General features: G+C 39.4%; 1 protein-coding gene across 2 annotated transcripts in view; it reads left to right on the top strand.

Moving 5' to 3' along the window:
• The window catches only part of ZNF106 (zinc finger protein 106), a 40,587-nt gene that overhangs the window by 2,534 nt on the left and 23,250 nt on the right, over positions 1-14,803 (top strand). For both annotated transcript variants that reach the window (XM_061343699.1, XM_061343700.1), the window contains exons 3-4: positions 7,369-7,454; positions 9,101-9,162. In XM_061343699.1, the coding sequence (XP_061199683.1) occupies positions 7,401-7,454; positions 9,101-9,162 (116 nt within the window). In that variant the 5' untranslated portion in view covers positions 7,369-7,400. The remainder of the gene's footprint in view (positions 1-7,368; positions 7,455-9,100; positions 9,163-14,803) is intronic.

The following is a 14,803-nucleotide window of genomic DNA, read 5'->3' as shown; positions in this document are numbered from 1 at the left end:
GACCAAGTTTCACGATACCCTTGTACTGCGCAGGGCAACTAAGATGATTAAGGGAGTGGAGCATCTCCCTTATGAGGAAAGACTGAGGGAGCTGGGTCTCTATAGTTTGGAGAAGAGGAGATTGAGGGGTGACCTTATTAGTGTATATAAATATATAAAGGGGGAGTGTCACGAGGATGGAGCCAGGCTCTTCTCAGTGGCAAACAATGAAAGGACAAGGGGTAATGGGTACAAATTGGAGCACAAGAGGTTCCACTTAAACCTGAGAAGAAACTTCTTCTCAGTGAGGGTGACGGAACACTGGAACAGGCTGCCCAGGGAGGTTGTGGAATCTCCTTCTTTGGAGACATTCAAGACCCGCCTGGACACGTTCCTGTGTAACCTCATCTAGGTGTTCCTGCTCCGGCAGGGGGATTGGACTAGATGATCTTTTGAGGTCCCTTCCAATCTCTAACCTACTGTGATACTGTGTGATACTGTGAACTAAGGTGAAATGACACCAAACGACCAGTTTTTATGATTTATTAATACAAAATACAAGTCACATGGTTAGATATAGTAATGATGATTAACTAGTCCTGTGCCATGTGTTTTTACTTACAGCTAGTCGATATTCAATACAAAAGAGAGGAGAAGAGAAAGAGGGAGAGAAGTATCAGCACTGGTGGATCCAACAACATCTTACTGGCCCTCTTCACACAGGATATTCTTGGTGTTGGGAACTCACCCTGATCTGAACCCTGCACTTTTGTGTTCAGTTCTTTGGCCTATTATCCCTAATTTGCATATGAAGAATAGAGAGGAGTTGCTATGATAATGTTGGACATAGTTTAGTGAGCACTTGCCCAGTTCCAGAGTGGGATTCTGAGGGGGTCTTCTGGTCTGTGCCCCATTCTTAGGTTTACTTTAAATAAAAATAGACATCAGTGAAAACTCTGTGTTTGTGCCAGGTGTTGCCCTGCCTGTGCTGGTCTTTTGAAGGTATTTCTCTACACTCTCCTTATCTTCAGTTGCTTTCCCAGTATATTGCATAAAGGCAGTCACACTCCTGGGATAGCATGCAAACAGTTTCTGATTGATGTGTTGTAGGCTAGACAGTTGAGTTGACTACTGCTTTTAACAGGAACTTAAAGAACTTGGATCTGTGAAGTAACTCTTCACTCCTTGTAGTAGCTCAGTGTCAAAACAGTTGAGTGCTTGGATGCTCGTTATAACATTTGCTGTGCAGTGGGGCTGCTTCAGTGCTGGGAGCGTCTAGAATACCCTCAGTCTGTCATGAGGATGAAATTTAAGCCTTGGAAACCAGGGAGGCATTTACCTTAAAAACTGCTTCTGGTACAAGTATTTTAATTCTGTAAATTTAGTAAATCCTTAAGTTTCTCTCTGTTGGTTGGATAAATTGCACAGATTAGCATTTCCAGAAGGAAGGTTAAAATGCCTCCCACATATGCCCAGAAGGAATGTTAAGGTAATTGGTAAAAGTTACTGTTGAGCAGGGGGAGAATCACTTCAGGTAGATCCTGAGATAGTGAATTCAGATGCCTCAGGGGAAAGGAAAGGTAGCCTTGGAACCTTGGTGCTTTATTCCACATATATCCTGCTCGAGGTGATGAAATTTGAGCATAGGCCTCTGTTATGCTGAATTACTTGGTTTTGTTAAAGCATTCTCACTGCAGTGCAGGGCTTTGAAGTTTGGAGCAGTGTGTAATACAGGGAAGTAGTTTTCTAGTTATAGTTTTTATCCTTAAGAAAATCTCTTACTAGGCTGTAATGAAGCGTTATTTAGTTAAATTAGCAATCATTGTTGCTTTGGACTGCTTGTATATCGTAATTGCTGGTTGGATACAGCTATCAAAGGCCTATGTGGGGTTCTCCCAGTTTTCTTGTAAAATTTTTGGCAAAGTAAATTGTGCTGATAATCAAACTATATATGGTCTAGCCTAGCAGTGGTTGTTTAAGTGCTTTCCAGGGCCTAAATGCGCTTCCATTCCTAATTCTTTTCAGCAAGAGGCTTGTCTCAAACTGACTTTGTATCTGCCACTACAAAGTGACTTTGTATCTGCCACTTCTTTCCATCAACGGACTGAAGATTTCCTGAATGCACTTTGTGGTGAATTGCTTCTTTCCTCTCTGCTCTCCCCTCCTTTCCCATGTTTGTGGTAGTTGTATTACTGTTCTACAGCTCCAGTTAGGATGTATGCAATCGGTTGCTGCAGGAGAGAAGGGACTGAAACAAAAGGAACGAGATTGCTGTGAGGAGCTGAGGAACATGTCGCTGCAGAGCATTCTGTCACAGTTGAGCTTCTAGGCTTCCATTCTTGTCAAGTATAGAGTTTCCGGTGCTGTCTGTAGGGACATGCAGCACTTAGGCAGGCCTTTAGACAGGCCAGTACTGCTGATCTCTTTGAGGCCTCCTGAGGATTTCTAGGCAGCTGGAATGCTGGGCTGCCTGCCTCACTCCATGGCACTTGTGGCTTTATATAGTCAGAGTGTTCAGCCGCTGATCTGTAGCAGATTTAATCTTGAAGTACATTTTTAATGTATGTTATCCGGTAAGGTTGAATTACTGTGGACAAATGAATGTTGTAGCAGGAAGTAGTCTAATGCCTGATTTTCTTTGTAGACTATTTTTACTTGTGAGAAGTGTGCTCCAAAACCTCTCTAGCAGACTTGCTTAAGTTAATTAAATCTGTGTGTGCTGTTTCCCAGCTCTGGGCAGGTGCAGGCTCTGGGCAAGTTGCATTTCCATCATATAGGTGTGAAATGCATCTCTTTGAAACAAACAAATAAATATCACTCACTTTTCAGTTACATTCCTGTAAAGTAGAAAGTTGTTGTGACATCTCATTTGAAAGCTTTACATTTTGCAGTTTCTCTTTCATATGGTGATGGGATCTTTTTGGCAAAACCTCATGTTTGTTCGCTGTTTACTTATTTTTGAGTAGTTCATTTTCCTGTTAATGTTCCATAAAAAGTAATTTCCTATTCTGTGCAGCAAGTTGGTAATTTCAAAAGTACAAAATGTTAAATCTGATAAAAGCTTGAAGGTTGCTTAGTGTTTCAAGCTTGGGGGTTTTGTTGTTAAGAATTGAAATATGCCTGCATTTTTGTAGGGAAAGTTCGTTTTTAAGTTTCTTGGTGTTACAGTTCTGTGATAGGACAGACTAATGTATGATGAGATGAAATGCAATCACTGACTATATGGTTCAAAAGCTGTCTGGTTCTTGTCAATGTTGCATAGTGAGTGAGGGAATACCTTGAATTTATAATGCTTTTCAAAGTACTTAATGCAAGTTCATTTACAGTGAAATTGAAGCAGCTCATTAAAGTGAGCCATGGGTTTTCTAGCAGAATCTGGGAGAAAGCTAAGTGTGATGGGAAGTGGTTTATCTCTATGTAGACAGTAAGTCAAGAGGCATCTGAAAATAGAACATGGGTGTGTGTTCTCCCAGTCTCTGTAGCATCTACTGAATCTCTTTACTTCTGGGTTCTTGCCTCTAAGGGCTTCTCTCTGGAGGTTAAAGCTTCGCTTTTCATAGTGACATCCAATAGCATTTGAATTCCATTAGTATTTTTAGTACTCTGTCATAAGTAATGCCCAGTTGGTTGGGCAGTTATCTTAAAACTCTTCCTGTAATCCTCTATCATTACAATATGTTTTAATTAGCTAAAACAGGTGTAATGTTACTTCTGCTTGTGAAAGCTTTTTAATGTTATGTGCTCACTTGTGTCGGCAAGTCACCACACCCCACTGCCCTGCTTTTCCTGATAAGTCCCATGCTGCTGTTTTGCCCTTGTGCAGAATAAATTCTGTAAGTACTTGAGTAAACTTGATGAGGTCCTTAATACATGTAGGGTATTACTCCACTAAACTACAAATCAGAGCTAGTGAAGAATGTTGGGGGGAGTACAGAGTATTTTAGTCCAAAAAGGAAGTATCTGAAATTGATGTAAAGATTAGCACCCTTTCTTTTCAGGGATAACTACATATTAAAACATCTCTTCTTTATTAGGTAGGTGTTGAAACCTTTGTCACTTGTGTGTGATAATAAATACTTCTCTTAGATCTGTTGTAGCTACACAGATCTGTGGATAAACAATGTATTGATGATGTCCTTCTATACTCACCTAATAACCTGCTGGATAATCATGAGGCTGAAATATCTCATTTTCTGTCTCTGCTCACATTAGCTTAAACTTTCCTTAACTACTGTCTCAGTTAAAATGTTTCAAAACAAGTGAGACTTTTTGTATGGGGTTTAACATTTTTTGTTCCAAAACTGCATTTCTGTGTTCTGACCTTCTGTGAAGGGAGGAGCTTCTGCATGCACATCACTGATAGCATCTGAATTTATGTGTGCTCTGTATGACCTATGGTGGTGCAAAGAACTGAATTTTATTGTACCTTTGATGGAGGTGATTTGTCAAAAAAAAAAACCCCAGACTGTTACTAATGAGTCAAGTACATCAGGTGCCCATGAGATGAATCTAGAGAATGGACATTTAAACACTATCAGGTATTTTAGTGAGATCAAGAATGACAGCCTAGGAATGCTGGTTAGGATGGTTGAATCTCCTTGTGTGTTTTAAGTGTGTTTCGTTTTGTATGGTGATGTGAATGTTTGCAGGGAGAAGACTGCTTTATTTGTTGTCTAAAGGTGAAAAGACTACTGCAACTCTTGGTTCCTTCCCTTTAAACGACACAGATGCTGGTGCACATGTTAACTGTAAATGGGCATGTATATCTGGAGGAAAAGTTACTTGTCGAAGAACCACATTTTGGAATCAGAATGGATGTGGTTTTATTGCCTGAATTTTTTGTTTATGGTTGAAGAGGACCACAGAATGCCAGAGCTGCTTTAACTCTGGGTAATCTGGATTCTGTAAAAATTCAGTTCTTGCCCTTTGCTTGCAGCTTCTATTCAGTATCTGATTCAGAGGGTTTGACATCCCTGATATAGAAGGTAAATAGTTAGAGTTAACTTTGTAGGGTAAGATGACAAGATGAGCCATTAAAGAAGGTTCTTGTAGGTTAAATTTGATGGTGGTAGCTAAGTTACCTCTGAAGTTGACTAATGTAAGATAACAAAGCTTGGAAGGATTTGTGGTTTTGTGTGGAGATGTGAAAATGCCTGGTAGTAAAAAGATACATTTATTTCCACTTCAGGGTGAGAAACTGCCTCTGCCAAGTCAGTTAAAAAATTACCATAATTCTCGATCATTATGCATTTTAGTGTCTTGTAAGAGAGGGAAAAGGCAAAAAATATACCCTGTTTCTTACACAGACATTGTACTGTCTTTGTATTATAACCTAGACTATTATGTACCTCTAATTTAATTGCCCTCTGTATGATTCAAACTTATGATAAAATACGTATACCATTTAATTTAATCTGCTGCTGCTTTCATTTGCATAAGGTGATAAGGTTGAAATGTTTACTATTCTGGTGCAGAGTTTTAAATAATCTCATCCTGTTGGGAGTAATTAATGAAAAACAATAGTTTTTATTAACTAATACATGAGGTGCCCATGTACAGCATGGTGTTAAAGAATGTATCTTAAAATGCTGTCTAAATTGAATATTTCAGTACATGTGTATGTGTAGTTCTTAGGGAGGTTAATGAGGGAAATATTGAATTTAAATCACTTCAGGTTTTATTTTATGGTGAACAAATTGCCTCATAAACCGTGAAGACTGATGGTCTTTGATGTCATGAATGCCCTTAGTTTAGTTTTCCTGGGGCCTTAAATATCTTGAGCTGTCCTGTGTACCAAAGTAAAGATCTGAATTTGCCCTTCTTGGTTTCCCCAGTTCCTTACCTCTCAATCAGAGTTGAAAAGTGGTTTGCTAATCTAATTTGAGTAGATGAGAGGATGCCTACAGATCTCTACTCGCTTTTAGAATGAGTGCCATCTGTTGGAGGACAAGGAGCAAAATGAAAGGATGGGAAGGCTACTTTTTATTATAACTGGTTTAGGTAACTATTCAAAGCTACCTTATTTTTCTTTACAGAATATTGATTAGAATCATAGAATAGTTAGGGTTGGAAAGGACCTTAAGGTCATCTAGTTCTGATCCCCCTGCCATGGGCAGGGACACCTCCCACTAAACCATGTCACCCAAGGCTCTGTCCAACCTGGCCTTGAACACCGCCAGGGATGGAGCATTCACAGCTTCCCTGGGCAACAGTAATGTCAGTGACTGTGTTCACTTGAATGGTGCCTAATGAAGCCTGATAAACCTGCTGTGTCAGTTGCTCTCACAGGGGTCCGGATTTTGCCGTATCAAAGGTTTTGTTTCTGTTCTCCCCTCTACCCCACCTTTAAGGTTTTTTTAGTTCATCTACTTCAAAACATATTTTTCCTAAAAGTAATTGAAGGCAAATTTTTCATATGATGGTGGTTGTATGCAGAAAGCCTCCAATCTGAAACAGCAGTTCTGAAATCATAGAATCATAGAATAGTTAGGGTTGGAAAGGACCTCAAAATCATCTAGTTCCAGCCCCTCTGCCATGGGCAGGGATATCTTGCACTAAACCATGTCACCCATGGCTTCATCGAGCCTGGCCTTGAACACCGCCATGGATGCAGCATTCACAAACTCCCTGGCAACCCATTCCAGTGCCTCACCACCCTAACAGGAAAGAATTTCTTCCTTATATCCAATCTAAACTTCCCCTGTTTAAGTTTTAACCCATTACCCCCTGTCCTATCACTACAGTCCCTAATGAAGAGTCCATCCCCAGCATCCCTATAGGCCCCCTTCAGATACTGGAAGGCTGCTATGAGGTCTCCATGCAGCCTTCTCTTCTCCAGGCTGAACAGCCCCAACTTTCTCAGCCGATATTCATATGGGAGGTTCTCCAGTCCCCTGATCATCCTCGTGGCCCTCCTCTGGACTTGTTCCAACAGTTCCATGTCCTTTTTATGTTGAGGACACCAGAACTGAATGCAACACTCCAGGTGAGGCCTCACAAGAGCAGAGTAGAGGGTCAGGATCACCTCCTTCGACCTGCTGGTCACGCTTCTTTTGATGCAGCCCAGGATACAGTTGGCTTTTTGGGCTGCAAGTGCACACTGAAGCCAGCTCATGTTCATTTTCTCATCGACCATCACCCCCAAGTCCTCCGCAGGGCTGCTCTGAATCTGTTCTCTGCCCAACCTGCAGCTGTGCCTGGGATTGCTCCGACCCAGGTGTAGGACCCTGCAGGGTGGTTGAAGTGAGATTATGTACAAGAGGTATGAATTCTCTAAAAGAAACTCAGCATAAGTGTTTTTGTGAATAGTAGCTTACTTTTACTTAACTTACTAAAACAGAATAATGGGGAAAAAAATCCTGAATGTTGGTTCTTTATTTTTAATTGCAGGTATGGGATAAGATCTTTCCAGTGTAATAAGCATGGTTCGAGAACGAAAATGCATATTATGTCACGTTGTGTACAACTCAAGAAAGGTAAGTAATTAATGCCTTACCTCCTCCAGTAGTTACTAATCTTAAGATATGAATATGAACTGTGTGTAAGAAATGCTTCAATTTTAAAATTATGCCAAGTGTGAGAGTTTTCCCCTTTACCAGGAATATATTGATCAAGATCTATCACAAATTGTATAGTTGCATGTGCCTCTAGAGTTTCTTTCTTGAAATGAGCTCTGTAGTATGCTTGCTTCTGAACGCTAAAAATATTAAGTTTTGGAGTTGCTCATGTAAAGTCTGCTTTGAAACAGAGTGTTTCTTAATGGACCTTTGTATATTGCTTAGAAACGCAGTACATGGATATATTGCAAGTTCCAATGTATTAATTAACAGAACTTTTCAAGGTTGAAGATGTTGCTTACCCTTTGTGGGTAGGATTTCAAGGACTCAAGAGAATAGTAATTAGCATGTGTTCCAAAGCTTTCCAAACGCTTTGGTTGAAATGCTAAGAGAAAGTTAAATCTTCTGAGCTGCTTCCTTTTGCTGAATTATGACCGTTCTTTCTCTTCAGCAGCTGCCTTTCAATAGCAGTAAGTTATAACAGCACTGCAGCTCATGGATCAAGGTTGCTGTAGGCAACAAATTGACATGTTAGATACATCTCTGTTTCTGAAGTACCTCTAGCAGTAAAATTGTATGTGATGATGAAATTTCAGTTGTGTCATAATATAAATACAGAGAGACTGCTTGAATTGCCCAGGAAAACAGCGGTTTAAGTACTGTGATTCTGGAGGATGATATTGATGAGACTTGTGGTTTAAGCCCAGCCACGCAGCCTCTCTCTCACTCTCCCCCTTCTTCCCTCTGCTCCCCGGGGGGATGGGGAGGAGAATCGAAAGAATGTAACTCCCACAGCTTGAGATAAGAACAGTCCAGTAGCCAAGGTATAAGACAAAACCACTACTGCTACCAGCAATAATAACAACAATAAGGGAAATAACAAGGGAAGAGAATACAACTGCTCACCACCTGCCAACCGATACCCAGCCCGACTGAGCAGTAATCTAGCCCTTCTGGGTAACTGCCCCCAGTTCTACACCCTGGGCATGACGTGCTGTGGTGTGGAATACCTCTTTGGCTAATTTGGGTCAGGTGTCCTGTCTCTGCTTCCTCCTGGCTTCCCCTCCTCCCTGGCAGAGCATGAGGCTCAGAAAGTCCTTGGTCAGACTAAACATTACTTAGCAGCAACTAAAAACATTGGTGTTATCAGTGCTATTCCCAGGCTGAAAGTCAAAAACACAGCGCTGCACCAGCTACTAAGGAGAAAAATGACTGCTACTGCTGAACTCAGGACAGACTTCAGAAAAAATGAACAACAGTAACTTGTCAAAAATCAGTCTTACAGGCTTTACTTCATGCACTCCTCTTTGTCTTTCTCCTGTAATTCTGCTCCCCTTCTGCTGAATTCTTATGACTCTGGTGTGTCCTTCCTCAGGAAAGGTAATATTAGATAACTTCCTGAGAGTGTGGCTACTTGTGCATTCACAGTCATAATGGCAATTGCTACAGCCCTATGACAGTAGAGTACACCTTCCTGCAAATCAGGGGTTTCTCAAAAATGAGCTTTTCAAATATGATACACCACTTTGTTTTGACTGATTTTACTTTTTTCCCCTATGTTGAAGGAGATGGAAGAGCACGTAAGAAGCATGCTCCACCACAGAGAACTTGAAAACCTGAAGGGAAGGTATGAGAACAATCTTGAATCCTTCCTCTCAGTACATTGTATACATAACTCTGGAAGAACTCATGTCCTGTTTCCCATACAAGCTGAATTGCACAGTTTATTTTTATGTATCACTTGGTTGCATGCGTTGTGATAAAGCTGCCAAAGAGCATGTTCTCTTAAAGTCAAAAACTTGGGGTTGATTCAGAGAAAACTCCAGGAACAAACTTGCCAACAAAATTTCAAGTTGACAAGCAGGTATTCTTTATTGTGGGGCACGGGGGATAGCTCCCCCTAACGTGTATCACTGTATTGCTACACTGGCCATCCTTATACAATCCCTGGGCATACACACATATCCATGAGGCTACACATGAATTACATCATTTTCCAGAAAGTTTCCTGCATGCATACAGAAATGGTGGTCTTTGGGAGTTGTTTACTTCTCCCAACATTCTTCATAACTTCTGGCAGCCTTTGAAGCACCAGCTTAATTAACATTATGGACATAGCAGTAATCCTGTTCTTCGACTCATCAGTTAATTTAACTACTCCCATCCTGGACATCTAGCCCCAGATACTCCCCATCCCCAGGTCCTGTTTTTTTATTCTGTTTTTCTTGCACTGTTTGTACTAAGGTCATAAGGACCTAAAACTATGTCAACTACCTTCAAGCACCTCAGTTATTTTCCAGTACAAAGCCATCAAACTTAACGTTACTTAGAACTGAGTACATTTTATGCTTTTGTGCCTCCTTGTCTCAGGGTAAGCAATGATGTGGAAGAAAGTTCTTCCATATTTCTTGGACTGTAGTGACAGAAGATTAAAGAACGCGTTTTTAAACCCAGCAGTTTCGTGCTTTATTTCTTGGAAGCTTTAGAGCTCTGCCTGTGGCAGAATCATGAACACTGGTGGTTTCATTTAAATGTTTTTTTAAGTTTTTTATGATGTAGAAGCAATTGTTGATCTTTTAAATGACTGTGAGAAGACTGCTATCTTGGATGTAAAGTCTGTATCTGCTTGAGTGACTGCCTTGTCCTCTTGTCATCTTAGTCTAGTTGTTTAGTTAAGGGACCTTACTACAGTGGATGTTGTTTTCCTTCTGTTTTCCTTCATTTTATTTGCAGTCTTTGGAAAGCAGGAGGGAGGGACTTGAGGGGTGTTCAAATATTATCCCAATAATTTGGAATCAGGGTGTAACCAGAGTGCACTTAAAAGTGCTCTCAGGTGCATGGGTTTTGAGGTAACTAGAGAGATCAGATAGTCTGCACTGCAGTATTTGACCTACAAACTGTTAACCAAACAGCTTTTAAAAGACTAAGAAGTGATGCTCTTTCAACTGTTAGGGGTGTGGGAGATCCGTTTTTGTTAGGACATCTTACATCCAAGAAGGAAAAGTTGTAGACTGCTTCTGTTCACATGCTAGCTTTTTGTTCATGTAGCTTTTATTCTGTTTTGTGTAAGGTGAGAGTAGCTGTTAGGACTCCAGGCCCCTGTTTTAAAGAGCTAACTATCAAAAAAAGTCTGAGTGAAAATAAGACTCTGATCTATACTATGATAAGTACTAATGCCAATATAGATCAGTTGTGCCAGGTTGAATTCTAGTAAAACTTCTGAACTGTTTTGATCTGCAATTTTCCAAAAGTAGAGAAAGTTAGAAACTTATTTCTCTTCAGTAACTTTTCATATGCAGAGCATATGTATAGCTGCACAAAAGTGCCTGTGTTTGAAGTAGAAGATCCTGTTACAGCCATGTCACAGATTAAGACATTTGTTTGAGCCAGCTGTATAATACTGTATACTGCTATTTTGTGTAGTTGCCAAGTGTTGCTGTAGTTTGTCTAAATCAGCACCTTAAGATGTCTTTAGGTTAAGACTTGCAGAAAATCTGTGGCATATGTGTATGCCTGCTTATATTTGCTAATATTCCAAATTCTATAAAATAGTAACTTACTGCAGGACAATAAATAAAAAGATACTGTTTACCTTGAGGTGCATGTTAACTGTCAGTAAATATCCTCTGTTGTCTAATTTCAACTTCTATTTTTTATTTGTCTGGGGCTTCACAGCAGGTTAGTAAGCTGGGAAAGAATTTGCATCTTCAGAATCTCCATCATCAGCTTGTCTTTAGGGAGCAGTTATGTGGACTCTCAAAAGTGGTGAAATAGGAAGTTACATAGAAAGAAAATTAAATACTCCTTCCCCCTTGAAATTAGATTTGGTTTAGTGGGATTCACAAAATCTTCAAGTTGTTTGGATTAACAAAGTTGTTCTTGTGTCACATTTAGAGAATTTATGAAAGCAGCTCTTTGGAAGCCATTTCTTTTTCTTTCTTTGTTTAAAAAAAATTTGCTTTCTAGTAAAGATGGAAGGCATAAAAATGATAATAAATTCCTCATATTCTCCATCTTCCCCTTTTTGTTTTCTCCTCCCTGCTGTTGCCATCCCTGCGTTCTTGGTTGGTCAGGGTTTTTTTTGTTCTGAATTCAGTTAGTTGAAAGCAAAACCAAAAAACCCTGAATAATTTTGGTTTTGTCTCTGCTGTGCCCCACACAGCTGGGTATTGAGAGCTAGGAACATTCTGAAAATGTCCCTGGGATCGAGTGCATGGGGGTATTCAATATCGTTCTTGTTGAGTGTAAAAAGGATTTGTTCTGTTGCTAAACAGCTGGGAAGTGATGGCTAAGAAACCAAAATGTCCTCGGCACTAGAAACAGACTTAGGGCTAACTTGTAGAACATTTCTGTTCTGGGATTTCTTCTTCTGATAATGACTCTGAGATCAAATTAATGTTTCATGTATTTCAGCATCTTATTTCTGGCCTTCTAAGTTCCTATTTTACTGTATTTTTTTTTTTTTTTAATTTGTGACTCCTGAAGGTAATAGTGATTTCTAGAAGTTATATATTGTGTCCACAATGGCTTACTTGCAAGTGGTCTCACAATTCCTGGTTTTCCATTTCTGTAAGACTGAAATTAAATTTGTTGCAGCATCGTTACCTTTTCTATTAGTAAGGTAACTGTCTTCACTGCTTCTTTCAGAAGAATGCATGGAAGATGTTTGTTCCCAAAATGAATAATGAATTTCATTTTTCACTGTGCTGCAGCAAGCTTCTGTGCCTCTTCTCTTTCCTCCCATTTAATTTTAGTCTTACAGCCTTGTAAAGCAAAAACTATTCCAAGTAGAAAATGTGAAGCAGTAGCAACAGCCGCCTGAGTGTGGCTGAATTGTGTAACAGAGGGTAATGCCATCTTACTACCTTCAAATTTAATACCCACCTAGAAGTAACTTTTTAGACTTCCCATAAGGAAGAGGTAAAGGAAATGCACACATCAGTTCACACTTTTCTCCTTTTAAAGTTAGTAATCTCAAGAGCTAGAGTAGTTTTCTGACACATTTTAAGGATCTTCTCTTCCTCAAGTCTTACACCATGTGATATATATAGAAGGAGAATTGGATGTCAAGTACAAAGCTTTAGCGTTTTTTGTTGTGATTTGGGTATTTTTGAGGATTTGGAGGGTTTTTTTTAATTGAAAGCAAAGTAACCCTTTTGTACAAGGGACATTGAGTCTGCCATCTGAAGTACACATAGAGTGAATAAAGCTTTTGGATGTTTTTATACTGAGAATACTTCTGTCATGTTTGTTTCCAACTGCTTTTGGCCTTATTGTTGAACAGGTAAGGTGGTGTGGTGTTCCTGTGTGGTGGGGAAATAACGAAGACATGATCAGTATATATCATGGAGTGTGCCCACTTCTGGTTGATATTAATGGAGGTAGGGGAAGGAAAGAACTGAAGGAAGTGTAAATTCCTTTAAGTATAGCCGTCTGAACTCCTACCAGTTGATCTACAATTTAAGCAGTTTTTCACACAGGAAAAAAAATAGTGTCACTTTTTAGGTTCATATAGAGTAAAAACAAGACAGAGAAGCCTAGTCACTACCCACTTGAGGCTTTTCTGTCCAGGCTGTCAGTTGGCACAAGAGCCACAGCTTTGTAATTAGAAACTTGCACATTAGAATTGATAGAGTTCTTTGTCCTTACGCCAGTTGTTAACTCACTGGCTTTGTCCAAAGCAAGTAAAACTTTACATTTATTTATTTAGTTTATAAATGAGGATGATGAAAATTTCATGACAGAATTGAAACATGGGTCTTGGAAGGATTTGGATTGTTCTCTAAAACCTAATTAGTATCACTAATAGATGTTTCTTGTTGAAGAGTCCTTATGACTGAAGTGGAACGTTATGTAAAAAGAACATCTTTTTCATCAGGAAGACAAATTCATATTGGCTGTTTGCCTTGTATGGTGACCTAAGTTTAGAACAAGTCCTATTAACAGTGCATAGATGTGCCATCTATGAGCGTGGGGAGGATTCTTCTGATGGCATTAGCAAAATTTATTATTGTATTTGGTTATCTTTATTGGGATTAATGACATAGCCCAAGTACAATACATATGTAGTATCCGAGCTTTGGATATTTATTAGTAAGTGTGAAGTGTGCAAAATGAAGTACACCCCTTTCTGGAAAGTACAGACTAAATTTGTAAGCTGCTGATTTTATAAATGAAATTTATCCAAATGTTTAATCTGAAATTAATTAGGCTGCAACATACAAAATAATAAAATGTAAAAGGAGTAATTTTGAATAACTAGCCTATTTCAAATAGAACCCTCTCCAGCTGTGTCTGAATGACTGCATCAGTTAAATCTTAACTGTGTTAGTAGGAAACCCACAGATTTCCAGGATAAATGAAACATATCTGCCAACACTTCATAAACTACTCCAATAAGGATATTGGCTTAATATCTTGAGTGGAAGTACATCTCTTGATCCTTTTATCATTTAATTTTTAACTTTTCTCTGAAAAACCCTAAGGATTCATGTTGGTCTTTTGCCTTTATGGGCCCTATTTTTTTTTTATCCCATGGATAGAAAAGTCATGGACTGTGTGATGCTATTCTAAAGGTACTGTTATCAGACTTTGGTCACAGGAGCATCATGGGGATATGCATAACTGCTTTTATGATTTAAATGGCAGAATTGAGGAAGATGTTCTGGAGGCAGGCAGAGAGTCCTAACTTGATTCAGCTGGGTTGTTTGCAGTGGATTATGCTTTCATTAAGTTTTTTCCTGACTTTTTTTTAACTTGTGAACACATTTGCCTTGTTTAGCTTTATTATTAACCATGTATTTCCGTAGCAGTGGAGTATTGAAAGGACTTGTCTGGAGAACAGATAAGGTATTTTTAGAAATCTGAATATCTTTTTTAAAATAATAATAAAAAAGTTGTAATCATAATTCAGTATTCACTGAAACATGAGTAAAGCCATTTGTCTGACACAGCTGTCAACTTCCTACAGCTGAAGTAAGTTCTGTATTTTTTAAGATAAGTCCTCTGAAGTGGAAAGCAGACCTCATGCACGCTTGAACCAAATAAAGTACAGTGAACTGAAGAAACCCTCTCATCACTTGCTGCGCTGTGGAGTCTTTGGATTCCAGGCAGCAGTCTCAGCTGTCCCAGTTTAGGCTGTGTTGTATCAGGATTGGTTGTATCCATGTACTGCCTCCTCCCTTTTCTAAATTTCACTGGGGGAAGGCTCAAGGCAAGGATTAAATGTAGAAGCTGTCACCAGGCTTCCCCAGTGCAGCTGGCACCAT

Source organism: Neopsephotus bourkii, unplaced genomic scaffold (assembly GCF_033783945.1).
Source record: "Neopsephotus bourkii isolate Nb327-2 ecotype Australia unplaced genomic scaffold, CSIRO-AGI_Nbou_v1 NB_1825, whole genome shotgun sequence".
Taxonomy (NCBI): Eukaryota; Metazoa; Chordata; class Aves; order Psittaciformes; family Psittacidae; genus Neopsephotus; species Neopsephotus bourkii.
This window is presented reverse-complemented; position numbering and strand designations above follow the sequence as displayed.